Source organism: Chenopodium quinoa, unplaced genomic scaffold (assembly GCF_001683475.1).
Source record: "Chenopodium quinoa cultivar QQ74 unplaced genomic scaffold, ASM168347v1, whole genome shotgun sequence".
Classification (NCBI taxonomy): Eukaryota; Viridiplantae; Streptophyta; class Magnoliopsida; order Caryophyllales; family Amaranthaceae; genus Chenopodium; species Chenopodium quinoa.
The window spans coordinates 2978449-3006211 of record NW_018745533.1 but is presented as its reverse complement, the minus strand read 5'-3'; the positions used below and the strand labels follow the sequence as shown (position 1 = coordinate 3006211).

At 33.3% G+C, this 27763-nt stretch overlaps 4 protein-coding genes across 6 annotated transcripts; 1 reads left to right on the top strand and 3 right to left on the bottom strand.

Annotated features, from left to right (window-relative positions):
• Positions 1 to 507: 507 nt before the first annotated feature.
• LOC110715957 (protein MULTIPOLAR SPINDLE 1) lies at positions 508 to 4538 on the top strand. Its single transcript, XM_021894573.1, has 10 exons — positions 508 to 961; positions 1038 to 1095; positions 1208 to 1354; positions 1461 to 1523; positions 1674 to 1753; positions 1867 to 1921; positions 2410 to 2520; positions 3085 to 3277; positions 3820 to 3890; positions 4159 to 4538. Exons 1-10 carry the CDS (start codon positions 791 to 793, stop codon positions 4341 to 4343), a joined length of 1134 nt encoding a protein of 377 aa, XP_021750265.1. The 5' UTR covers positions 508 to 790; the 3' UTR covers positions 4344 to 4538.
• A 3129-nt stretch (positions 4539 to 7667) lies between these two features.
• On the bottom strand, positions 7668 to 11403 carry LOC110715830 (molybdopterin synthase sulfur carrier subunit-like). 3 transcript variants are annotated; one of them, XM_021894443.1, is made up of 2 exons: positions 11164 to 11403; positions 7668 to 8279 (listed from the first exon to the last, which is right to left on the bottom strand). In XM_021894443.1, exon 2 carries the CDS (start codon positions 8227 to 8229, stop codon positions 7921 to 7923), a length of 309 nt encoding a protein of 102 aa, XP_021750135.1. In that variant the 5' UTR covers positions 8230 to 8279; positions 11164 to 11403; the 3' UTR covers positions 7668 to 7920. The 3 variants fall into 3 exon arrangements, with proteins under 3 accessions (XP_021750135.1, XP_021750137.1, XP_021750136.1); XM_021894445.1 differs by lacking the exon at positions 11164 to 11403 and adding an exon at positions 9246 to 9556; XM_021894444.1 differs by lacking the exon at positions 11164 to 11403 and adding an exon at positions 8548 to 8887.
• A 1396-nt stretch (positions 11404 to 12799) lies between these two features.
• LOC110715736 (F-box protein SKIP1-like) lies at positions 12800 to 16253 on the bottom strand. The gene is made up of 2 exons (XM_021894343.1): positions 15840 to 16253; positions 12800 to 13742 (listed from the first exon to the last, which is right to left on the bottom strand). Exons 1-2 carry the CDS (start codon positions 16190 to 16192, stop codon positions 13169 to 13171), a joined length of 927 nt encoding a protein of 308 aa, XP_021750035.1. The 5' UTR covers positions 16193 to 16253; the 3' UTR covers positions 12800 to 13168.
• Positions 16254 to 25596: 9343 nt separating this feature from the next.
• Positions 25597 to 27271, bottom strand: LOC110715932 (F-box protein SKIP1-like). The gene is made up of 2 exons (XM_021894550.1): positions 26704 to 27271; positions 25597 to 26270 (listed from the first exon to the last, which is right to left on the bottom strand). Exons 1-2 carry the CDS (start codon positions 27075 to 27077, stop codon positions 25814 to 25816), a joined length of 831 nt encoding a protein of 276 aa, XP_021750242.1. The 5' UTR covers positions 27078 to 27271; the 3' UTR covers positions 25597 to 25813.
• Between the last annotated feature and the right edge of the window lie 492 nt (positions 27272 to 27763).

Below are 27763 nucleotides of genomic sequence, written 5' to 3'. Positions count from 1 at the left end.
TTGTGTTTTTTTTTAAAAAAATTAAATGAGCAATAAATTATTTACTACTCATTTTTTTTTTTTTTTTTTTGTTGGGCTCAAGGTGACATGTTGGTCTATAATTTGGTGTTTCTGATGTAAAAATTAAAAGGTGTTTTTTTCATTTAAAAAGGATAATAGGTAAGTTTGAGTATCTTTTCAAAAAAAAAAAAAAAAAAAAATTTAAGTATCTTAGCGGAACTTAATTTGAAATAACATTTCTGCTAATTTTTTCCTACAAAAAAAGGAAATTTAAACATCACAATTAAATTTTATTTATCTATTTTATAAACGAAAAAGCAGGTATTTAATTATGTTTCGTACCTATTGAAACTAATACTACGTACAAGTAATTGATTTAGAGTTAATGTCCTATCAAAAAGCTTGATTAAAATTTTTTAGTTAAATTAGATGACGAGTATTTCGTACATATTTTAATTTTAACTCATATTTACAGATATAATTAGGTTTATAAATTATATTGTGTATTAGCGTATGTTTAGCATTTTTACTCACATTGTTGATCCACAAAACACAACACGGGTACGGCCACGGCCACGGAGGGAAATGACTAATTGTAGACCCCGGCCTCCAACTTCAATTTTAAACTTTTAATAGAAATCATTCTCTCTCTCTCTCTTTTTTTTACTCCCAACCAAAAAAGGCGGCTAATCCCAAATAACCCAATTTTCCGCGCTCACCAAAAATCAAATCACTCAACCGACGGTGTCACTACTTCACTACCGGAAACTTACAACACACCGGAGAAAAAATGGCTACAACAACACCGTCAATGGCGGAACCTACGGCGGCGGCGGCGATTAACTCCAACGAGTCGATGAAGATTGCAATCGCAATGGCTCTTCTCCGATCAAAGCTTCTCTCTCAACCTCACTCTTCTCTGTCCTCTCCTGCTTCTCGTACCTTCCATTGGAAGCAAAAGGTAAGCGCGCGCAATTCATACTCTCTCTCCTCTACTCTGAATTTCTGATTGACGAAGTTTTTTGCTGGAAATTCAGGCGAAAAATCGTAAGCAGGAAATTCAACGACTCTCAGATGAGCTCAAACGTCTTGAAGGTTAGCAATTTCAATAATCGCTTGAATTCGTATTCTAGTGATTTAATTTATTGTAAAAATTCGAATTTTGTGCTTATTTATTTTCGATTTTTGTTTGTGTTTTTGTGATTAGATGATTTAGGTCGTGATTTGTATCCGGAAAGTGCTTCCTGCAAGTGTTATTTTTTCAATAATCTGCAAATTGTAAGCCCTAAGAAGTTAACGAATTGTTCTGATCATCGGCTGAATGATGTTCTTCATCGCAGATTTCTCAGATTAGGTCGTACTTTATCCTTTGCTCTTCAGTTTATTAAAAGTAATATAAATAGGAATTTTTTGTATTAGATCGGTTTGTTGATTTGAATGAATTGATCTTGATTTTGCAGTACGTTTGCATAAGAGAATTAAACGAAAGACGAGCAATTCGATTGATCAACGAGCTTTTTCAGGTTCTAGTGCATCTTAAAACATTCATTTACACTATTTTTCGGTCTTTTTCCTGTTTAATGTATGTAAAAATGAACAATGTTATGAAATTGTAGAGGAAATTAAGTTTAGATCAGATTATAGAAAGTTTCTGTCTGCTTGTAATTTCACAGAATATTACAAGGAAGAGGAGATAGCAAAGCTGAAGGTATCAGCTGAGTTTCTGGTGGATCTTTGTGAGACACCTAGCATGGTTAGATTTGCATTTCATAAACATATGTTAACCTATCTTCAAGAAATATTTCTGTTTGTAAATGTAGTGGTATGGTCACGATTTCAAGCATGTTGTTCGATGATTTTCTGCAGGTGAAGAGACCTAAATTTGCAAACTTGGCACATCAAGCTGTGGACTTCATTCTAGGTTAGGCATTAATTCATACTTGGTCTTGTATAATGCTAGTTTTGGTATGAAAATTTAATGTTATGTTATATAATCTGCAATGTCTTGAAATTTATGCAAATATTAGTATGAGGTTCAACTGGTTACCTTTGTGTAAACTTGTGGTAGTTAATGTGTGCTTCATATTCAATGTTTACTAAGTTGTTTTACTAATTGCGGAATGTAGTCTTGCTTTTAGTTCTTTAGTAGTTTTATCCTATTAAGTTTGCGGTGGTTTTTACAAATGCAAAGAGTTTGTTTATCTGCTGTTGGAACTTTATAACTTGGTGATTGATAGTTACAGAGATCTTAAAAGTTAAATCTTGCAGTTTCAGGGATTCCAATCCCAACTGTATTGTCTATGTATGTCAAAATGGGTGACTGTATCTCATAACGTTGCTGACTTTCATAGGATATTGTTGTTTTGAATTCATCATCTAAGAGAGATGTATTTTTGTGTTGAATTGAAGGTTCTGTGAATCAAGAATTATTAACTGGGAAGGATATGGCTGTTACTGATGGAATTATCAGCAATTTGATTGTTTGTCTAATCAAAAGGATGTGCACACCTCTGGAAAATGGTAATTTATATTTCTTTCAACATACTCATTTCTTTCCATTATTTGATATTTTATTGGACAAATATTTCATCTTGGTTTGCCTTGGTGATTTGAGTTATAATGGACTAAACTTTGATGCCGAAATGCTTATAATTAATTTTTGGCCATACTGTTTGTTTTGATTCTTTCTAGAAATTACTTCTCATTGATTTTATAGTTTTTCAGTTTCTCCGAAACTGTCATGTCTGATTGATCATTGGCATTGGAAAACTTTTGGTCTGTTTCAATGTGATGGAACTTCAGAAAAATTGATAATAAGAGCATGTAGTTGAGGTAGTTGCTCTTTCAAACAGATATGACTGCCATTGGAGATGAATGCTCTTGATGTTTTGTTCAGTAATTGTTGAAGTCAAACAAATCATCCTGCCTAGAATCAAAGACCCCAGTTTTTGTCCAGGGCAATAAAATGTCCTCTGACTGTATGTCAAAATAGTAGTCTTTAGCTATGGTAGCAATTCTCTGTGTTTTTTTCGTGTTCTCTTCTGTTTCATATGGTTGCTGATCGCGTTGCATTATTGTTTGCAGAGCTATGTGACCCTGAAACTGATGCGCAAACTCATATTCAGCACATTATTCGTAAGCTTGGAAATGTGTCCTATGTAGGACAGAGGGTCTTGCTTTCTGTCTGCCACAGGATATCTGAACTAGCAGAACATTTGCTCTTGCTGGATCCATTTGATGAGTCATTTCCCCAAATCCACGATTCTATGTTTGTGATGTAAGCTTCCCACACTTTTTTTTTCTCCTTATACGAATGTTCTGACTTTCTTCTAAGCTTGATTGTTGCATCAATTGAAGTAATGGATTATTTTCTTATTTATTTATCTATTTTTAAATTGAACCATTATGGAATTGAGCATATATGCTTAATCAATCGCCTTATCTTTCCTCAGGTCTTTTCTCTATGATTGGCATGCTTCATTTTTATAAATTCTGATCTTCACTCATCTGAATTGTCATTATATATGTATCAATATCCTCACCAATATCTTGGATCCCATATTAGCATTCATGGTTTGTTGTATACCACAAAATGTATGTGGATTTACAGTGTCATGTATTCCAGAAAATTTATAACATATAATTATGCTTTCTGGATATGCTGCTGTTTAGTCTTTGACTGGTTGGTGGTCTTGCTATACGACGAATCAAATATTCTTGTAATATTAGGCCTGCATTTGCTGTAACTGAGTTGGCTATCTTTTAGTAGTATGGAGTAGTTCCTTTTCTTATTCATCTAATAAATTGTTTGACTTGCAGGATTCAGCTTTTTGAGTTTCTAGCGTCAGACTACTTAGTCACTTGGTCAAAAGATGAAGGTTTTGAGATTAGTATGTGTTTAACCTTGTTATATATATAGACTCCACAAAATATTTTTAAATTTGCAGTTAGATTTCAAATATTAACAGAAAGTATGAACATTAGTGCAAAAAATGGCGTTACCTTTGAAATTGGCTTTCTTATTACAGGGAACATAGCTGGTTAATTAGGCCTTGAACTAGTATAATTATGTGCACTGCTGTGTCAATAATCCTAACAAGTCTAGCATGTTTCAGTAAAACTGTCGCAGACTGATGTGAAAGTTTGATGTCATTGTAGGGTTATTCGAAGAATGGCTGATTTCATTTCTTCATGCTCGTAAAACATTGCAATCAATGGAGAAGAGGTCAGGGCTTTATTCGCTTTATTTGGACCGAGTAACTGGAGAGTTGGCTAGACAGGTTGGCCAAGTATTGTCTCTCCAGAAACTCAACCAAGATATACTTGATGAATTGTTTAGCTAATTTAGGCCTCTGTATTATAACCATTTACATAGTCTTGGAAAATCCATCAAATTTCGTTATTCTGTTAGTATTTTTGTAGATCCATTCAAAGTTAGGTAGGAAAACCAAATTGCTGTAAAGTGTAAACAATCAAGGGACCCTATAATTTCTTTCTTTATCCAAAAAAGTGTTTAAACACTGGGCTATATTATACCAGATTACATGTAATCCTTTCAAAATTAATTATAGATAAATAAATAATAACAATAACTGAATAATTGGATCATGACACGTCATTCATCCGTAAAAGTATAAATTTTATTCATGTAATAATCAAGATATTATCTGGATCCAAAAACTAGTTAATTGTAAGAACACTATCTCAACATTTTATATGACATAACCTCACATTTATGTTATTGTTACCATTACTTTATTTATGTAAGGGAATATTAGAAAATTCAATCAAAAGTCATATTTATAATTTTTAAGAAAAAAATCACACCTGTTATGGATGTTTCAAAAGTAAAGAAAAGTATTTTTAAAAAAGAAAACAACTTTGAACACATGCTTTTAATTATTCATTTGGCATCTCCCACTTATTTATATCTCTATAAAATTAAATTAAATTAGGATGCAAATTCCTGGGAAACTACTAATTTCTGCCGGCTAGATTGAAACCGAGTGAAGCAGGAAACAGAAATTACAAGACAAAACCTCAAGTTGTTTAGTCAAAGGAAAATATGCTTAAATAAAAAGACTTAGCCAAATTTGATAATTTCAACATACTTAATCTTATACCAATAATTAAAAATAAATATAGTCTGCCAAGCTAAGCTTCTCAACTAATTGCCACCCTTTAAATATAACTACACAAACCATATTATTTCCTCACCTAATAAATAATTTCCACCCCAAAAACATCAGCTCATCTCTTCTTCATCAACCTGATTCGATTTAATTGAATTATTCGAGCTTGAAAGTTACATAAACAATCAAGATGACACAGTTGAGACGTCAATTTCAAGCAGTGTTGTTAGTATGTTTCATGTTATTCATGTCACAACTTACTCTGAGTTCATCAGCACAACATGATGAACATGCCTTGAGTTATGCTATTACTAGCAGCATCAGTAGCAGTAAGGCAACAAATGAAGTTGATGATGGTAGTAATAGTCAAGCTTATTCATCGAATACTCGAAAACTTGCTGTGATGTTCCGAGGATCACCAAGATTCATTCCAGCTGTTGTTGCTAGTCGTAGCAGAACATCAGATGCTTCAAATTTACACTCTACTTTGCTCATACTCCCCTTGTTAGCTTTTTTCTTTCTTTAATAATCTTCATTTTTTACATTTACTTTACTATTACTATTTTTATTTATTTTTTCTTAATTGGAACGAAACAGTATAAATGTGTAATTACATATTCTTGAAAATGTATATTGAGATTAATTTAATGATGTACAACATATTACTATGTTATAGTTATGTATAAAGAGAAAACGTACATAAAACGTACCAAGTATGTTCTATGAACATCTTTTTAATCATGCATATAAGATATTGTAACTCAACTATTCCAGCTTGGGAAATTAATGTTAGACAACTCCTATTATCTTATTGTAGGCAAAAAGTTTATAATGTGGAAATTGGAACAATCATTAGCTTTTAGTTTAATTTTGGTTTATAATTATTAATAACGTTATTAGGCATATTAGGCTTTGCTAGTGGTTGATACCTAACATGATTAGATTTATACCTAATTTTAATTAGTTGTACTTAAATCCCTTGGAAGGAAAGGGCAATGTAAGAAATAAAATCACTAGAACCATTGTCAATAAAAATTCTCTCTTAACAAAACTATATGTTTCTGGAAACAGAATACTCCTCGGTGTTAGGGTAATGAAATCAAGATGTCCTAGAGCTATGTCCAATGAATGTCCGAATTCTCCTCAGCTATGTCTTGCTGTCCGAGAGCTAGGCCTGCAAAAGAGAAAGCCCCTCCGATGCTTAAGTCAGCGAATGTACTTTCCAGAGAGAGAAAGTGGAGAGAGAAAGAGTACTTTAGAGAGAGAAAGTAGAGAAAGAAGGTTAGAGAATTAGGAAAAAGTTATTATCATTAATGATTGGAGAGCTATTTATAGATGTACTTTCAGGTGGCAAAAGTTGTACTTAATTGGACAGATTAAGGGTAAATTCGTACTTTGCTCTGACTAATGATGGGCTGGATCATGGAGGGGTATTTTCGTAATTCCAGGTCAATGGGCTTACGACAATGGACTAGGCCCGAACACTATAGTACAGTTACAAATTTACATACTTGTATACAAGTATACAACCTTCATGTAAAATATACTGGTATACTTTTTTAAACAAGTATATAACCTTCATGAGTCATCTGCCGGGGATATAGCAGATGATAATGCAACTGTTGTATCTCTTACATGATCCGATCCTCTGTAACTCTGTTAGCAAAAAAATATGTCTAAATTCCAAAAAAAATTATTGAGTACTAGCTAATTACCTTAGCATTCTTTATGATTATAGTTGTAATGTCACTAATATAGATGGCTTATGGCTATAATTATGACATGATTTAGATTGCCAACCTAAACCAATTAACTGTCTTCCTATTTGTATGCCCCTTCTCTCATTCCTTCACAACATCCAAATTCTAACCATACGCGCTCATCTCCCTTCTCACTAACCAAGGGGATGACAATGTGGTTGAGGCGTCGATCCTGTGTGCTCTTTCTATGCTCAGCCTTATTCATATTGCAATCTGATCATGTCACCCCATCAGTAACTCGTCAGGGTGTGAAGAACTATCCTGTAATTAGCAGCAGCATGGAAACAAATGGTGTTGACAGTAACAGCAGTTGTTGTTCATTGCATTTTCGAAAGCTCGGTTTCATGGTAAGACGACCAAGATTTTTACCATTGGGTATAATTCACCGTAGAAAATCAGATGCTGTAAAACCACAAACATCTTGGTTCCATGGTTTCCTCTTGTTGATCATTTATCTCTGTTACAGGCTGTGATATATCTGCCTTCTACTCTTATTATGTTCTGTGTTGAAGCTTCATTGCTTCAATGTTTTCGGCCAATATACATTATATACTACTACCTTGTATAGTTATATAATGTAAAGAAGAAAAATTTCTAGTAGACTGGCTAGTTTGACGAGGTGAAATGTCCAAGGTACCCTTGATGAGCGAACTGCAGCTGTGCTTCTCGATTAAGGTCACAATCTATCTATCATTTCTAAATGTTGCATAAATATTAGGCAATTAGCCGGACTCTTAACCAATATCTTTCCAGAATTATCTTGAATACCGAAAAGTTAATGAACTTACGAACTTATTAGCAACCCTCGCAGAGTAATTTCCAAAATTCCCTCAAAGGCTTGATTCAGAGAGCATGTTCGGTATACAGTCTGTTTACACAGGAAGCATAAATGAAAATATGCAACAAAGTTTATAGCTTGCATATTACATTGGTCAAGGGATTTTTTTTTCATTTTATTTTATACAAGGGAGTTACAAGAATATCAAAAGGCCCAAAAGTATAAAAAGTGAAATGTATACAAGGAACGATCAGCCTCCACTAATAGGTGGTATAATGGCTAATTCATCCCTATGTTTAACAATAGCAGATTCAGATGCATACTCCTCATTCAAAGCCAGCACCATGCACCCTCGTAACTCTTCGAGACCTGGAAACTGGGTGACAATCTTATCTAAACAATCACGAGCTGTGCAACCAGATTTTACCTCCAGTGGCATATCAGCTAACCCAGTCAGATCCCGGGCTCTGGCAAAAAACAGAACCTTTAGCTCAATTGATGATTTTTCATCCCTTTCATGAGTGTTCTCTTGAGTTTCAGTTTGGTTCTTCAGCTCCATCTTGTTGTATCAAATGAAGCCAAAATGTTGAGCATACGTTTTACAACAAACTGCCGATAAATCACACAATAGTCAATATCACTGGAGGAATGAGACTGATTAGTCCATACGACAAGCTTAAAAAAATTATCAGGCACCATTGAAATTAAATCACATACACACAGGTGTTTCTGATTGGAACAAGCTAGGCCAAAGAATCAAAGAACAAGACTCTAAAAGAAAGGATGAAGCAACAATTTATACCCCCATCTCTAAGAATTTTAATAAATAAAGTAAAACACAAAGTACTGAGTCATAAGTTTCAGAGAAGCACAAGACATTTAAAGTTGGAGTCTAGAATCTCTCTAGCCAAAGAAGGTTTGCAGCTGAAATCAAATCATGGTGCAAGGCTCGATCTTGTTGTTTCATGGCAAAGACACGATGCCCATATTTAATCGCAGAAACTATTGAAGATAAAAGAAGCTATAAGTCCCACTCAGTTCTAGTGATTTAGAACAACTGAACAGGGCGCTTTTATGTATAGTCCACTACTAAAATAAGGGGAGAAAAAGGAATAACTTTACTATTGATTGAGCCGCCACCTTTACCTTTAACCAATATCATAATCAGAATTATTCCCAATCAGAGAGACCACAACAAAAGGCAAAACTTTAAAATGATTCCAACTTGCAAATTAAGCACCATATTTCAACCATTCTAGATATAGTGGTGAAAAAGAATCAATGGCTAGAGTTCAACTATGAAATCTGAATAAGTATATAGCATATGGTACAGTGGTTATGATATGCACAACCAAAATTTTACTACGTAAACCCATTAGTCAACACAAAACCCATCAAAACTTTCATCAGTAGCTCACTATTTTAAGACCTACAGCAAAGTACAAACTTGTGGTGGCCATGACTTATATAAACAATCCTAATTCTTTACATAGGTTTAATTCTTAAAAAAAAATAACAAAAAAGGTGTACAACGATGTAATCAACTACGTTTCAGATCTGAAAAAAATCCCTTACCCTGTATACAGCTAAGTGGGTTTAAAGACGGTTGAAGGAGATGTTTTCGTTAGTAAAATTTTCATTTTTTTTTTTTGGTAAATCTGCATGACCTCTATTATTATACTGTCTTGACGCTTATTCCTTTAGGAGATAAGAAATAAGAAAAGTAAGAGAGGAAGAATGAAAACTGAAAAAAATAGCAAAGAAAGATCTAAATTGGAGGGAGGCTGGAGAGATGAAAGGAGGTCAAGAAGGTGATGAGAAAAGGGGACGGCTAAGATATGGTTTAGGTTATTTGATATAAGAATCATTTAGACAACAATATTTAAAAATACTAAATACCGCCTATTGACTGGTCAAGTGAACACAAGTCAGACCAGTATCCAAGTCCAACCCTCCTCTATAAGGATTTGGACTCTTTATTAGGCTCCTAGCAAATGCAAATCGATTGGCTTCAGTTCAGATTTGAACATAGTTGTCAACCCCATTTCCTCCATATATTATCCACAGGTGGACCATGATGTCTGAACTTATAGATTTAAATTGAAGATTTGGAAGAACACATATATGGACAATTGGACATATATGGTCATTGCTTGGCTCATTTTAGTGATAGGCTGCAAGCCTGCAAGCTTTCTTTAGATGCAGTAGTTGCATGATCACATATTGCCATTATCACCATCTAAAATGGAATCCTTAGTCTCAGCTTATTGATAATTGCTACTTAGTTCCATTCATAAAACATGACAGTAAAGTTTGATTATACAATAGGAAAAAATTAAAACTTGAATCTACCACCTGCTCTCAATTCATCTTTAGGATCAACACAACTAAGAAAGGAAATTCCTTGTAATTCTAATATCTGGTATCATCAATTCATCATAACTACCAGAGGTAGAATTAAATATCTACATTAATCCAAGCTTGCACAAAATGGGAAGACACAAAGAGAAGGAAATAGTAAAAAAAAGTAATCATAGCCTTTTCTGAAATGGACAATGTCTTCTAGCGTTTGGTGCTAAGGTGAGGCTCAGGAATCGTGCCTAAGCGGTAGGACACCATTGCAAAGTGGAGACCAAGAAGCAACTCTTAAGAAAATGAATTAGGTTCCTAATTTGTATTCCACCATAAGAGATATAGTTAGACTTATATACCAAGTGGTGGTCCACAAAAATCCAGCTTGTTTCAACACCCAACTAATCCATTAAACATCCAGCATCCCCCCACCCTTCGCAATTCGCATGGCCCTATCTTATATCCTTCATCTAGGTCGAGTTCCATCACATTCAAGTAAAATAGAAAAACATGTATATTACATAAACAAGATATCGAGCAAAAAAATTCTGATAAACTACAATTCCCATCTATTAACAGCAAGAGTGCATTATAACATAAACTAACTAATAAGTAAACATACACCTATTTTCTGCTAATAGCTTCAATAAAAGCTCTAGACTATGAGAAAATGGGAAAGCAAATAAGCCTTAGGTTGTACGATACACCCGGCGCACAATGGAAATGGTAATTAGTGTAGAAACAACCACTTGTTAAGCTGTTTGTATCATATAAAGCTAAATTAGTGCAGGGTATTCAATCTAATAGGGTTAAATTACAAGGCTCTTACAAAATTCATCAATCCGAACAAAATCAATATACAGCTATTAAAATAAACAAATCATACATCACTAAATCACTAATTTCAATCCCCAAATTTAATCAACTAAATGCAAGATGATAACTGCTTATAAAACCTAATATTCCAAATATCATAAAATTGAGTTCAACTAAGCATTATATATCAAAGAATATATTCAAAACAGGGTAAAGAAATCCCAAATTAATCAATTGGGTATTACAATCTAAGTTTAACATTAATAAGATGACAGAAAATCAAGCTTAAAAATTGTAGCAATTGATGAGGAGAAATCAAATTTACCTGAGTGTAAGCTGCAGAATATATGAGATGGATTTCCGGCAATCGGAGAGCACGGCGGCCGGCGACAACAATCACCAATAAGGCGGCGGGACTACTGAGTCATCACCGAGTTCCGGCGAAAAAGAAAGTCGTAAACTTTTTGGATTTGGAGTTATAGTTGAGGCTCCTAGTGAAGTTTTGTTCTTGGAAGTTGCAACCACATCATCAAGATATAACTAGATTTTGTTGGGCATTCCTTTCTTATTTGGGGCCTCACCCAGTAATCCAAAGTTTATTAAATACAAGTAATTCGAATTCTAGTCAAGTTAAGTCCGAATCTTAATCGGGATAAAAACTATCTTTAAAACTATTGTTATTTATGGAGTTAGCTTTAAAAAGAAAAAAGTTCAGATTAAGTTAGAACAACTCTCTTATCAGCTGATCCAAACACTTGTTGGTTGTATTAGTTTTGTCTTAATGATTTAAAATCAACAATCAATTACTTAGAGCACTTACAATGGTGGGCAAAATCAAATGCTCATGGGCATTTTTGTGGGCATTTTGGTAGAAGTAGTCTTGCAATGGTGAGCAAAAGTGAAAATGCCCATGGGCATTTGTTATTTTGCCCATGAGATGAGCAAAATAAAGGATGAATAGTGCTCTGGTGGGCCCCACAATTTGTAATGGTTATATTTTTTTGTAATGCAAATTCTGAAATAAATATTTATTAAAAAGAAAAAATTAAAATTACCAACGGTTATAAAATTTAATTCTCTATAAATTGACATGCATTTTGGTATATTTTGGTATAATTTCATAAATACCATAAATCCTCCATATTATTTATTTTAACGATAAAAACGACACAAATAAAAAAAAATAAGTTACACAAATTTAGACTAGTTTTTATTTATTTGGAGTAATATTGTTAAAATATAAATGAAATTAATAAATAAAGAAGTGTTGTGTAGGAGAGAGAAAGTAATGGTGAGGTATTGAAAAAGTAAGAGAGAGAGTAGTGGGCAAGCATTTTTTTTTTTGCTCACCATTGGGAGAGAAATTGTGAAAAAAATTTGCCCATGGGCAAAACAGATTTGTTGAGAGAGAAAGTGGGTAGAGAGATAGTGGGTGGACATTTTTTTTGCTCACCATTGAAAGTGGTCTTATAGTAATTCAAATTTCACCTTTTTTTTTTTGGATAGAATTAATTTAATTGGATGTTACACTGGATTACAATTGTGCATATTTTGCAAAGGAAGCATCATAAGATGTTGGGGGAGCATTAGGGACAATGGTAAAAGTGGCAAGATGCAAATCAAATGTATTATAAGGTCACTAATTTTCAAGGTTGTGGGATGCTTAATGCTTTATTATTTGCACAAGGTGTTAGTTGTGCCAGAAATGGGTATAAGGTTCACTCTACATCAACAAATTGGCTTAAGGAAGTTTTGACAAAAGTTCTTGTGCATCAGGACACTTTGATGTTTCACAAGGTTGATAAAGCCAAGTTTTTGCTTGTGTACCACCTCAAAACAGTATACTCCGTACTGTATATAAAACCAATAGCAATCGTTGGCCAGGGCTGTATCCGGTGTCTACTTAATAACCGTCCATACATGTTGACAAATCTAGCTTATAATTTGAGCTGCAAAAAGAATAATCTTGCAGATATTTCAGAATCAAATTATATCAGAACACAGAATATTTGACCGTTTATTCATTTAATGAACAACATCAGTATTTACAACAGCTAAACCAGAAATGAGCTTTACATGGTAGTCACAAACAAATATTGCGAAAACAAATAACAATACAAGTATACAACTCAGGTGAGTGCTGGTATTATCACAACAGAAATCATTCAGACAAGAGCGGAGATGAGCTTCAACATCTTTTCATAAACACAGCTGTAGAAGTAAATTCTAGCCTCTGTATCGTTCCAATTATATCAGCTGTAAGAAGCAACTCCGGAAGTAAATTCTAGCCTACAGTCAAACTGGTGCCCCTACCTATAAGGGGTCGGCATTTATATCCTAAAAATATCTGTTTGAAATCGTTCATCATACAGCCTCCAGTGACCATACCTCTCAGTGTGATACACTGATCTTGGTATATAAAAGTTTGGTTTCAAAACTGTCTTCAAGTTCTTCAAATTTGAGGATGCATTTAAAATATCACGACTAGTCAAGTTTGCACACCCATTCAGATCCAAAAATTCCAGGTTTAAGCAGCCTTCAGAAATCATAGCAAGGCCTCTACCTGACAACCTGGAAAACTTTAGCTCGAGATTCTCTAAATTAGGCATGGATTTACCAATGGCAGCAGCTTCAGAATCAAAGTCTTGGGGGCAAGCATTGAGGTAATCATTTGGTACAATTCCCCTATGCTGTGAAGAATCCAGCAGATTCATGAAATTGCATTTTAGTACCTTCAGATGAGGACAGTTTCTTCCAATTGATGATAGAGATTCATGAGAGATCTCATGGCAGAAGCTAACATCGAGTTCTTTCAGCATAGGGCACCTCTTGGCCACCTCAGTCATAGCCACATCAGAGACACTTTGGCTACTTTTAATTGAAAGAACCTCAAGTTTTGGGCATCTGTAAACAAAGCAATCAAACTGAAACACCACTCACAGAATTCACAAGGGACTTTATAACTTTCCTGATCGTTTTCACAGAAGCAAGAATGTTCTCTTATTCTTTACTCAGAAGTTTTTAGTGGATATTGCGCAAGGTCAGGAACAGAAAAGAGAGGGGAAAAGGGGGGGGGGGGTAAGAAGGAAGAGATACTAGCTCTAGCTCCTACTAACGAGATATAGTTATTACTACTCTACCAGTGACCAACTGATCATGTTAGCAATAGTGTTGAGATATACTTAGATATGCAAGGGTTAATCACAACAGAAAAAGTACAAAATGAAGTCCATCAATCACCATGGAAAACTTGGCAAGTCCAACTGTCCAAGTATCACAAAAAGATTCATATCACAAAAAGAGTGGAATTTCAACCAACATAGCATGTGTACCACATAATAGTTAGACAAGGCTTATCACAAAGGATAGGCAACAAGAGCTAAATACGACATAAGAGTATAAGACCTTCATGTGGTGTGTTTAGGGAAAATAGGTGCAGTAGTAAGTAATCAACTGGGCAGAAAACGGTGGTCTACAATCCCCACAATCTACAATCCTCAGGGTTGGGGAATGGAGGCATATGTATCAGGCTAAAAAAAACAACATTATATAATGATCACATACAAGGGTATAAGAATATTTATTAACCACAAAATATTAAATTTTCAACATATTTCAATTATGGACTAAGGACTGGAAAAAATTTGATTAATCATCCCCCACCCCTACCTTCCCCGGCACTATGCACCAAGTCTAAACCACCGGTGACTATCACCAACAAGAAGAGAAGACCATTTCGGCAGCATCTTACTAGCTAATTCACACGTCAAGAGGAGGGAATAAAAGTTATTATTTTAAGTTGTTATCAGCAAAATCTAAAGGGAAGGAATCCAGAAGCTGTGAGAGAGTTTGTTATGCCTTAAGCATTTAAGGGTAGAAAGTAGGAAGGTCGGTTTGGAAACCTTAAGCCAATTCTTATATTTTGCTATCTATTTTTGCCTAGTTAATTCCTGTCACTAATCTAACTCATAGCAACCCCCTCCCCAATTCATATATTAGTTCATAAAACCCCATTCCCATGAGCCAAACACCTAGTCAATAATTTTATTTTATTTTTTTAAAAAAAAAGAGTCTGATATTCATTGTGTCAAGTACTCACAGCCTATTTGGTAAAAACAAATTTGTATATAAATTTGTAAGAAAAATCAACTTTCATTACCATGGTAATGCTAGTTCACTACAAGTTCTCTCTTTTTCTTCACAAAATTTTATTACCATCCATTACCATTTGGGGGTGGTTATGAAATATGAATATATATAAAGAAAAACACTATGTTTAGGGATGAAATTGCATTACTAATTTACCATTGACATTAGGATGTTGTTTGGATTATCATATTACACGTATATTCATTTCCATTAGCACTATTTATAACCAGCTACCAAATTGGCCATCAAGTTCAAAACTTCAAAAGAGGCTTTCTTCAGCATACAAAGCCTAAAGTGCATGCACTACACTAAGATATTGTAGATGTCCAAGGTCCAACAACAAGCCTCAACCATGAATGTATAACAAAACCCTACATATATCATCATTAAACTCCCAGATTAATGACTCCAAATCCTTTTAAATATTCATATAGTAGGCAACTCCTTCAAAACCCTCTTTACAAAGTGCTACAAACTACTTTCCTGTTAAACAAACTATGCCTGATTTCAAAACCATACTTTAGTTATCACATCATTTATCAATTAGTCTAATTAATCCCATATTACATAAATTCAAAATCCAAATAAATTATAAAAAAAAAAAAATACCCACTTCCATTTTCCACACCATCCAGCAATTCCTTATAATTCCATATATAATAAAGATGAACACCAAAATCACATGTTCATGTTAGTAGGCTGGTAATTAATCGGATCGAATCCCATCAACATCACAACTTCCGAGATTCAATACTTCAGTAAATTGCTATATTTAATACGAAAGTATTCAAATGAATGATCAAGCTAAGACCCCCAAAAAATAGAGTACAAAAACTGGAAAAAAGAAACAACCTTTGAGCAGCAAAAATGAGGGCATGATCAGAACAATGTCTAACACGGATTTGTTTCAACAACCCATCACTCGAATCGACTATGAATTTAAGAATCGCATCGATCTTCCTCTGAAACTCGGGAGACCACCAACGAGTTGACTCAGTAGATGACTCAAAGTAAGGTTCAAGATCAAGGGAGTTGTTGAGTGAAGAGTCTTTGCAAGCTTCCAACCATGGCTTGCAGACGAGCATAGGTCCCTTCCATCTGTCCTCTAATGGCAGACGTGAGAGGATGTTGATTAAGCACTCGTGAGTTAACTCGGCCCAATCCGAGTTGTGGGTTAACTCGGTTGGGTTATCTTCCGTGTTCATTTTTGGACAGATTGAAGATTTGCTTGCGCAAATGGTTTTTACGTTTTTTGATACGAGTAGTACTCATCAAATTAATTCAAGGGGACAAAGTGGGTATTTCACAAAGTGGGTGTTCCATTCTATTTGTCCTCTAATAAAATCATATAATCATATTAACTTAACTAATATATAAAGCTAAACTTTTAGTCAGGTCACACTTTAACTTTTCGCCAAATGTCATGCCACATAGGCAACATATAAGATTTAGTATGATACCTCTAACGCTAGATAAGAGAATTTAAGATAGATTTTTTTAAGATGAAAAAGTTATTAAGAGTTTTATTTCTGATAAAAAAGTTATTTATAGTTTTATTTCTAATAGAAATTCTAATTTTCCATATGAATAAGTAGATTGTAACTTTAAAAATATATCTTATAAATATGTTAAATTAAATATATATCATAAAATTTACAAAGTTGTACAAAACTATTTATGATACACTTTAATCAACCAAAACAAAACTTGGCATTTTGATTTTTCGTCAAGTGTCACGTCATGTAAACAACAAATATGAATTAGTGTGACACGCATAAGATAAATAATTATAACTTTTAAATACTTTTAACACAACTTTAACCCGTCTTTATAAGTTGCGAATTAATGTAAGGATTTTTAAAACATAAAGATATATATTGCAGAGGGAACTCGGGGCATCGCTCGAGGTACGTACTAGTATAACTAATATATAAAACTAAACTTTTAGCCAGGTTGACATTAAGACACTTGGCGTTCTAACTTTTCGCCAAGTGTCGCGCCACGTTAGATAGATTTAAATTGATTTCATAAGATAAAAAAGTTAGTTGATTTAGAATTCTATTTGGATATAATTTTAGTATAAAATTGTTAGTTTAGAGTTTTATTATCGATAAAATGTCAATATTTCAGATGTACAAATTGAATTATAATTTTATCCAAAAAAATTATTAGATTATAATTCTAAAAAATTCTCATATAAATTTATTTTTTATATCATAATTTTTTTGGAGTGAAGGAAGTAGTTCAAAACGTAAAACATCTATTTATAATATATACTAATTGGTTAAAATTATATACTTCACAATATATTATAGAATGGATACTTGTCAATTAGGGTCGGGTCAATCTCGGATTGGGTCACTTCATGTTATGAGTCAAGAAATGATCATCTCTTGCCCACAGTTTTGTGTTCGGGTCAATCTGACGTGCTTTGAACATTTATTTTATTTAGTTTATTTTTTTGCTAATTTTTTTAATTATTTTTTTAATGTATTAAAGCGAACACTTTCACCAACATTATTATTAGTCATTACATGTTTACGAGATAGTAAATCGTCAGAAAAACACATCAACTCCGAACTAATTTTGTATCAATGATATATTTTAAATTTTGACATAGATTATAAATTTATCCTAAAATTCAATAAACAACCCGGGTATCGCACGGGGCACAAAACTAGTATTTTTATTATGTTAGTAAAACATTAATTGTGGTCAAAGCTAATAGTACATGAATAGTGAAAAAGTCCAACGTTTCGATTTTTTCTAAAATTGGAACGGAATGAGTAATATGATACATTGTCCAAAGACTCCAAACTCCAAAAGATTAGAGCATAATACATTCCAACTAGTACAAACTTCAACTAGGTATATTGAATCCTAGGTTTCAATTGGTTATCAATTTATCATGTGCCAAGCAAAGCTTGGTTTAGTAGGGAAGTTTACATCTCTTAACCATGAGCTTGTAAGATTATCCCCATTAGAGGCATTTTGGGGTAGAATCCCTTACTCTTTCTCTCTGCTCCCAAAGTGTATTTTTTTTTTCTTCTTCTTCTTTGGAATAACAAAACCAAATCAAGTTTTAAAACATAAAAAACATTACATTGAATTTAAAACAAAATGTAGAATAATACAACAATTAAAAGAGAAAATGTGGAAGATCATAAATTAGTATGAGTTTTTTACATTACCAAAGGCTAAAGATGGCTCTAGGCCGTGCCAGGCCCACGTGCTTTGGGGTTAGTTAGGGCTGGCCCATGACTCGGCCCACGAGTTTTGTGTCGTGCTGTGCTGGGCCTAAGTTTTCAAAAGGTTGACCCGTGCACGACCTAGGCCCACGTGCCTCAGTGCCGGGCTGGGCCTAAGTTTTCAAAAGGTTGACCGTGCACGGCCTAGGCCCACGTGCCTCCGTGCTGGGCTTGCGTGCCTTAGCAAAATTGCATTGATTTAGCATGTTTTTTCGTGTCGGGCCCAATCATGTCGTGCCTTGTACTGTTGTGCTTCTCACAAATAAAGGCGTCCCAAGCCCGACCCACTACCCACATACATAGTACCGTGTCGTGCCGTGCTTTTTCATGCCCGTGTCGCAGTGCTTTTTTCGTGCTGGGTCGTGCCGGGCTTCGGGTCGGCCTGACCCAGTGCCATCTTTACCAAGGGCAACACAATTATAATATCTTAAGTAGTCAAGTTATCACACCCACACAGATGTAGGGGTGTTCATAATTCGGATTAAAACTAAAATCCAATCTAATCCAAAACGAATTATCAATTCGGATCAAATCAGATTGAGATTTTTTTAAAATTTTAATTTTCGGATAACCCAAAAAGGATCCAACTAAACTGAAAACTGAATTGTAAAATTAAGCATGTATGAATATGGACCCAAATTTGGATTGCCTACTGAAAGGTTGCGGCTAACTTGGTGAAAGTTGTTGCTTAGCTTGTTGTTGATATTTGGTACATGATGTTATCGTTGTAATTAATATATTTTAATTTTTATTTTCGAATTAGATTCAAATAACCAAAATTTTCGGATTTGAGTTCCTCCCAAGGGGGATTTGATGTTATCCTCTAATGGCAGACGCGAGAGAATGTTGATAAAAAAAAGGCCAATTAGGCGTTACTTACCATCCCAGAGTGGTGAATTAACTCGGCCCAATTTGGGTTGAAATTACCAACGTTCCCTCGGATTATTAAGAAGCCCAAATAGCCGTTACTTACCAAACCAAAATATTGTAGGATTGGATTTGATGATATATTCCTATTTCCTAATCCTAGGAAAGTTTGGTTTTTGAATATCTATTAAAATATCTCTCCTCAGTCCTCATCTTACCCTACCTCCTATCCTCTCCTTAATTATCTCTCCTCAACAAACACCACAACCAATCAATCCGTCGCCGCCACAATCATGGAAGGCTCTACTAATCAAAATTTCAATGTATGGTCTTATTTATTTATTTATTATACATAAGAACATATAGTATACATTAGAATCACTCAACATTCAACACCAAATGGTGAACAAACCCACAAAAAAAGGATTAATTAATCAACCAAAAAAAAGTTATGACATCAAACAAATCTCAAAACAGCCATGTATGAAATCTTTTCAAGTGTAGGACAACTTTCAATGATCTTTCCAACATCAGCTTGATTAATACAGCAACGAGAGAGGTCTTTACATGTTTTATTTTGGTACAAAAACAAGCAACAACATTGACAGTGTGATGTTCAACTAACTTGGTATCATAAAAATTGATTTTAATCAATCTAGGACCAGTAAATTCAATGAATGTAGCCACGGCTTCATCATCGACTCGAGTTTATTCGCTAAAATCTATTATTGCTAGCTCCGGACACCCCACATGTACGTAACGAAGGTTATGATTTATTATTTATCCAAAAATAATATTTGAGTTTTAAAATACTTTTGGCGCCAAAATTCAAATGTCATTTTGGGTCCAAAATTCAAATAGTAAACTAAATACCTTTTAAGAGAATACTAATTATTTAAGTAATTAGAAAATACGATTTCAAAAATACGGGTATTACAAAAAGTCACAAAGGCCTACATATCAATTTCTGTGGTATGCCATAAATTGGGATGGAGTATATTCTTATAAAAAAAATAGAGATGGAGTTTTTATATTTATATTTTCATGTGATTTGTTAATTTATAAATATTTTTATTGTAATTTATTTAGGTTAAAAAATGTTGGATTCACCAAGTCACTGAGCAGGTTTATGTTAAAAAAAAAAAAAAATGGAAGAACCCAATTGTCATAATTAGGGCAAATATACTCTACAATTGAAATTCTAATATAAAATTGATTATTGTTAGCTCTCGAAGGCTGTGTAACGTTAGAATTACATATATAAGTTAAGAAACACATATTTCAAACAGGTTTGGACAACATTGACCAACCAAGTTCATGGTCTGATCAGTTATTTTGTAAAAGTAAAAGTGTGAAAATATGAATAAGTTACCATTTGGACAAGATGAGCATAACATATAATAAAGAGATCTAAAAGAGTAAAGGAATTACCTAGTGTAAGCAGATTAGTACCAATAAAAGTCAGGAAAGATAAAACTATTTAATCAGTTTACTTTGAAACACATGAGAACGATGATGTGTTTCAATTGACAGCGGTCGGGATACAATTTGCTTTTATTAAGGTCAATCTCAGTAGATACTATGTTTCCCATTAAACTTTCACTTATGTATTATCCACTTATATTTAGTGATGCGAGTCATTTCACATTGACAATAAATTTTTTCAACACCAAATCAGACAGTGTGCACCTCCTCAATGACAAAACCCTAAGATGTAGAGGTTGTGCAAAGCATCAATCCACAAGAATCATCAAGATGGTCGTTACCAGCATCCAGTTTTAGTATCTGAAAAACAAAAAAAATCATTCATAAACCAATACTACATAATAAACATTGATAACTGTTGGATAATAATTTAATAGAAAAAAGGGAAAAGGTTAAATGAATAACAAATTAAACTCAACTAAAATTAGGAATAGATGACACATAAAAATGTATTCTCCCAAATCCATACCCAGTGATGAACAACCTTTCCTCGCCGTTATTGGTCAGGTTGCGTATTCAATTTACAGAGTGTTAAAACTATCGCCTTAGCCCAACACATTTCCATTAAATTTACTTAAACCCAATTCCTACTCCATCTTCCTAAACCATAATCCCAAAAACAAGCAGGTATGATATTTGTGCCTCATATTTGTAATCCAAATCTTATTTGGTTGGAAAGGTCTTGAAATAAGTTTTCCAACAACATATCATAAGTCTAATTCCGGTTTAAAACGAAGAAGATATGAGCAAAACATTAAAACTCCGCCCAAAACTGACACCTCTTGCTTCACTCAAACGACCATATCTTAAAATATACAAATAATTTTAACCTAATTCTAATTGAGTTGGAAAGTAGACTTAAAGATTTTTTTTAACGATATATTTATATGCCTTATTCCAAGTTACGGATCAAAAGTAATGTAGTTTGAAAAACACGTAAAAACGGTCAAATGTGTCGTGTCATGGTACTCAAATTCCCGAATTTATCTTTTTAACACGTTTTCTCTTTTCAAAATGATAGCATTTGGTACCATGCCAGGACAAACGTGCAAATGCTTTCTTAATACGACTAGCACTCATCAAATTAATTGAAGGGGGCAAAGTGGGTATTTCACAAACGAAAGGGCATTTCACATTTGTGCACCTCCTGTGATAGGTGTCAATTTCAGTGTCTAGATTGAGTTTGGTGAATTTGGGTTGGGTCTAATTTAAATTTGACTCATGTTAGATTCTTGTGTCTATATATATTGAAATTAGAATTTAAAATCTTATTTTGGATTGGTTGGCTAATTTTTTACACCTCTATCATGATTTTAATAGTACTATGACTTCTATCTACGTTTTTTTTAATGTTACGATTTACCAAGCTCAGGGTATTCGGTAAATTACTACTCATTGTAGGAAACATTGTCCAAACTCCAAAGGATTAGAGCATAAAGCATAATATATTCCAACTAATACAAACTTCAACTAGGTGTATTGAGTCCTAGGTTTTAAAGGGTTATCATGGGGTTTGTGGATCATGGATTCATACTTATTGCTCTACTATATATACTTTGCGTCTTCCTTTATATTTTCATATACGTTTGTCAAAAAAAAAAAAAAGTAAGATGCCCTAGTGAACCGACACCTCTTACATATTAAGTCAGTCTAGATCCACTAGCCAATGCTTGAGAGTAGAGGGAGGAGGACCCTTACTCCCAAGCAAATGTATCTAGTAGGGCTCGAACTCGTGACCTATATAAGTTTATCAATATATATACTTTTTTTTTTTTTTGAAAACCATATATATACTTAACTATACACTACTTTTTTTTTTTTGAAGGAACATTATACACTACTTTAATTATTAATATCTTGAATTTTGGTTTATTAAAAATTATAAAATAATTATTTTATGAGAATATATATTGAGATTAATTAGATAAATACTAATACTGAAATTTATCTATATTTATTTGTGATAAAATACAATCAAAGTTAGTATAAAATAGTACAAAAAGTCAACTAATGTATATATTGACTTAGAAATGGGTATGGTAAGTTTAAAACTTCTTTTCATTTTTTAAATTATTTTTATTTGCATACTCCGTTGAAAATATTAGTTATCATTTGAGTCCTACGTGAATTAGTTGAGGATACCAAGCATTTTTTGCATTTGAAATATCCTATGAAACCATCAATTCTTGATTACAATAATAAAATTTTCAAGTCTTTCTTAATTTTCAGGTTGTGACGAAGCAGAAAATAACATGTGCGACAGTGGTGGAGCCAGGAATTTTAAATCGAGGGGACAACTGAAAATCATAGCTTAGTTTGACAAAAGTATTATATTAGAGAAAAAAATCTACTTAAATAGTTAAAGTTTTATAACATAAAAATATATAGTACGGAGTATTTAGCTAAAAAATCAACATCATGTACCATGTTTTCACCATAAACTATTTGATTAGGAGTTCTTAATTTTTTTAAATTTCAAACAATAAATAATATAAATATTTAAATGTAGTACTTGTCATAATTACCTATTAGGCTATTGCAATCGTAATTTCGGGTAAAGTTCATGCAAAACTACAATCACAATGATTCAAATACGTAATGGAGTAATTGTTATTGAAGTGATATTATCTTATAAAGATTTTTTTTTTAATAAAAAAAAACTACAATAACAATTATTCAAATAAGTAATAAATGGAGTAATGTTAAAACCTTAATGTTGAATCGAACCTCAATCCCTTCCTAACCCTTATAGTACGGAGTATTTAGCTAAAAAATCAACATCATGTACCATGTTTTCACCATAAACTATTTGATTAGGAGTTCTTAATTTTTTTAAATTTCAAACAATAAATAATATAAATATTTAAATGTAGTACTTGTCATAATTACCTATTAGGCTATTGCAATCGTAATTTCGGGTAAAGTTCATGCAAAACTACAATCACAATGATTCAAATACGTAATGGAGTAATTGTTATTGAAGTGATATTATCTTATAAAGATTTTTTTTTTTAATAAAAAAAAACTACAATAACAATTATTCAAATAAGTAATAAATGGAGTAATGTTAAAACCTTAATGTTGAATCGAACCTCAATCCCTTCCTAACCCTTAGACCACAAACACATGCAACTCACATTGACCGCCGCGCCAACTCCATTGGACATTACAAAATGTACAAAATATTGGATTTAAACGATTTTTCGTTTTGGAAAGTGGGAGGGACAACTGTCCCCCCTTGTCCCACACTTCCGCCAGTGATGTGCGAGCGCTGTTTATTACTTTCTCCGCTAAAAATTAATCTAATCTTTTCTAGTTGTGATCATCATCAGGTTGCATAACCACGTGACATTCACTCCAGATACTCTTATAATTGGAAAATAAGAGATAATTGAAAAATTATAGTGTCACAAACTTTTAAACTTGATGAATATTGTTACATTTACATCACAAAACACACCAATAAATCAAAACCAAACCAAGATCTATGAAAGTTGAAACAAAGTTTAAATTAAATTAGAGGAAATTTTATCAGATAACACCTTCTAAAACTGATTTATTGTGAAGAAACACCTTATAATCTTATTTTATTTTATTATTATTTTTTTGGTCAACACCTAATACCAGATAATTTTTGCAAAATCACACCTGAGGGCGGTTTCAGTTGACTTGGTTTTACGGCGTTTTCTATCTCATGTGAGGCACGTGCGCCGGTTTACCCCCCTCCCTTCTAATTTTTTCCCTTTCTTTCCCTCCAACTCAGTTTATTTCTCTCTCCTCTCAATTACTCCTCTCTGTCTTGCTCACCTCACCATTATAGCTCTATGAAGAAAGTCTGCCATGGCAGGCACGAATTGAATGCTTCAATTTGTGGGTTAATTTTGGCCAAGTGAAAGGGTAAGTGAAAAAAATTCTCTCTCCTCTCATTTGTCATTCAATTTTCAAGTCTTGAACCTCCTCCCTGGATTCTCATGTGTCCATGAGGTCCTAACAGCAATTGGAAGACCACAAAGCACTTCTGACCCCTCGACATTACTGCTACCTCCATCCTACAAAACATTGCTAGGATTAATTAAACCCCTTAATAAAAAAACCCTAATTCGAATTTAAAACCCTAACTAACGATAATTCGCAAAATCAACAAAATTAATGAAATAAGTCTTTAATTAAAGCTACTTACCTGCCTCGTAATTATGCCAATATAATCATATAACTAATATATAAAGCTAAACTTTTAGCCAGGTCACGAGGCAGCGACACTTGACGTTTTAACTTTTCGTCAAATGTCGTGCCACGTTGGATAGATTTAAATAGATTTCATAAGATAAAAAAAAAAGTTAGTTTAAAATTTATTTTGATAGAATTTTAGGATTAAATTGTTTGTTAAGAGTTTTATTTTCGATAAAATACAATTATTTCATATGTACAAATTGAATTATAATTTTATTCAAAAAAATTATTAGATTATAATTCTAAAAAAATTATCATATAAATTTATTTTTTATATCATAATATTTTTTTGGAGCGAAGGAATTAGTTCAAAACGTAAAACATCCATTTATAACATATACTAATCAATTAAAATAATATACTTCACAATCTAATGGAATTTTATTACTATGTAGACCTGTCAATTAGGATCGGGTCATAGGTCATCTCGGATTGGGTCAATTCAAGTTACGAGTCCAGAAATGTTCAACCCTTGCCCAAAGTTTTGAGTTCGGGTCAACCCAACGGGCTTTGAGCCGTTTTGGACCCGAATCCGTTGGACCCATCGAATCTGGATCCTAGACACAAAAACGGATCTGGATCTGGGTCCATCCAGACCCGATCCAGATCCGACCCATTGTCATCCCTACCAGGATATGACATGTGTCACTCACGTGTATATTTTAATTAGTATTAAGTTATTGATTATTATTAATTTCATTTGCTACAATTTATACTTATTGATAATTAAATATATTATTGAGCAAAGATATGTATCGGGATGCGTGAAAGGGAGAATCGGAGCAAGTAATAAAATACAGAGAGAGTATTTAGAGTCGCAAACTTTTAAATTTGATGAATACAAATACATTTACGAAGTAGATCACTACACTCACCAAGAAATCATCAAAACCAAACCAAGATCCATGAAAGTTGAAACTAAGTTTAAGTTAAATTACATTAACAATATGACAATTTAAAACAAAATGTAGAAGATCATAAATTAGTACAAGTAATTTACATTACCAAAGGCAACACAGATATAAGATTTTGAGTACTCAGGTTATCACACCCACGCAGATCCAAAGTTTCCAGGTTCAAACAGCCTTCAGAAATCAAAGCGAGGCCTTTACCTGACAACCCGGAATTCATAAGATCGATACTCAGCAAATTAGGCATGGATCCAGCAATGGCAGCAGCTTCGGAATCAAAACCTTGGGGACAAGCATCGATGTATTCATTTGGTACAATTCCCCTATACTGCGAAGAATCCTGCAGGTTCATAAAATTGCGTTTCAGTAACTTCAGACGAGGACAGTTCCTCCCGATTGATGGAAAAGATATATAAGTGATCTTATGGCAGAAGCTCATATCGAGTTCTTTCAGCAAAGGGCATCTCTTAGACACCTCTATGATAGTCGCATCAGAGACACTTTGGCTGCTTTTGATGGAAAGAACCTCAAGTTTTGGGCATCTGTAAACAGGGCAATCAAACTCAAACATCATTATTAAAGTTCTAGTATCTAAGTATACGCCCGATTCGATTATAGCAAGTAACTAAATAGAAATTTCGATTATAAGGAATTCATCTATCTACACCTCATTCCATCATATAGTAAACCAATCATATATATAGAATTTCAATCATCCACAACTTATTCAATCATACATTTGACAGTACATTTTCTTTATAATCTTCGATCTTACCAATCATAGGTTCATGTTCATCCTCAATGTCAACTTGCTTGTTGTTATTTAAGACCTCGGATCAAATCCCGTCAATATCACATCAAATTGCTATACTTAATTTACAAAATGGAGCAAGGATATCATAACTAACCCAAAAAAAAATACAAAAATTGGAAATTAAAAGGAAAAGAATAGGGGAAAAAAAAAAAAAAGTCAACCTTTGAGCAGCAAAAATGAGGGCGTGATCAGAGCAATGGCTAACACGAATTCGTTTCAACAACCCATAACTCAAATTAACCGCAGATATAAGAATCGCATCGATCTTGCTCTCAAATTCGGGAGTCCACCAATGAGCTGAATCAGTATATGTCTCAAAGTAACATTCAAGATCAAACGAGTTGTTGATGAGAGGTGAATCTTGGCAAGCTTCCATCCATGGCTTGCAGACAAGCATAGCTCCCTTCCATCTATCCTCTAATGGAAGACGTGAGAAGATATTGATTAAGCACTCGTGAATTAACCCAGCCCAGTCCGGGTTGTGGGTTGACTCCGTTGGGTTTTCTTCTAATGGTGGACGTGAGAGTATGTTCATTTTTGGACAGATTGAAGGTGTTTGAGCAGCTTTTTAAATTCGAGGACACATTCGGGCATTCACCCAATAGAGGTGTGTGTCTAGATCAAGTTTGGCGAGTTCAGATTAGGTCTATATTAAATTAAGTCGTAAATTATTGTGTACACATATCAAAATCTGAAATTGATTTTGTTTTTATTTTTTTTATGTGAACACATTTAATCTAACCTAACTCTAATATTTCTATGACTTCTATCTACAATTTTTTTTATTACCAAGTTCAGAGTATTACTTGTAGGAAACATCGTCCAAATAGTTTGAGCATAATAGATAGACTTCGAGTAATACAAACTTCGACTAGGTATACTAAGTGTATTGAGTCCTCGATCGGTTTCAATTGGCTAATTTGTTCAAAAGGTTATCACATGGTTTGCGGATCTTGGATTCATAAGGGTCGTCTATTTAGTTCACCTTATTTTCATTTATTTTAAGTCTAATAAAACCATATAAGTTTTATTCAAGAAAAATAAGTTCTTATATTGGTTACCTAATTGTAATATCTTTAGTTATGCTTTATTAAAATTTATAAAAAAAAAAAAAATTATTTTATGAAAATATATATTGAGATTAACTCAACAAAAATAAAAATATTGAAAATTATATCTTTATACATTAGTAAGAATAAATATGGTCAAAGTTTGTATACA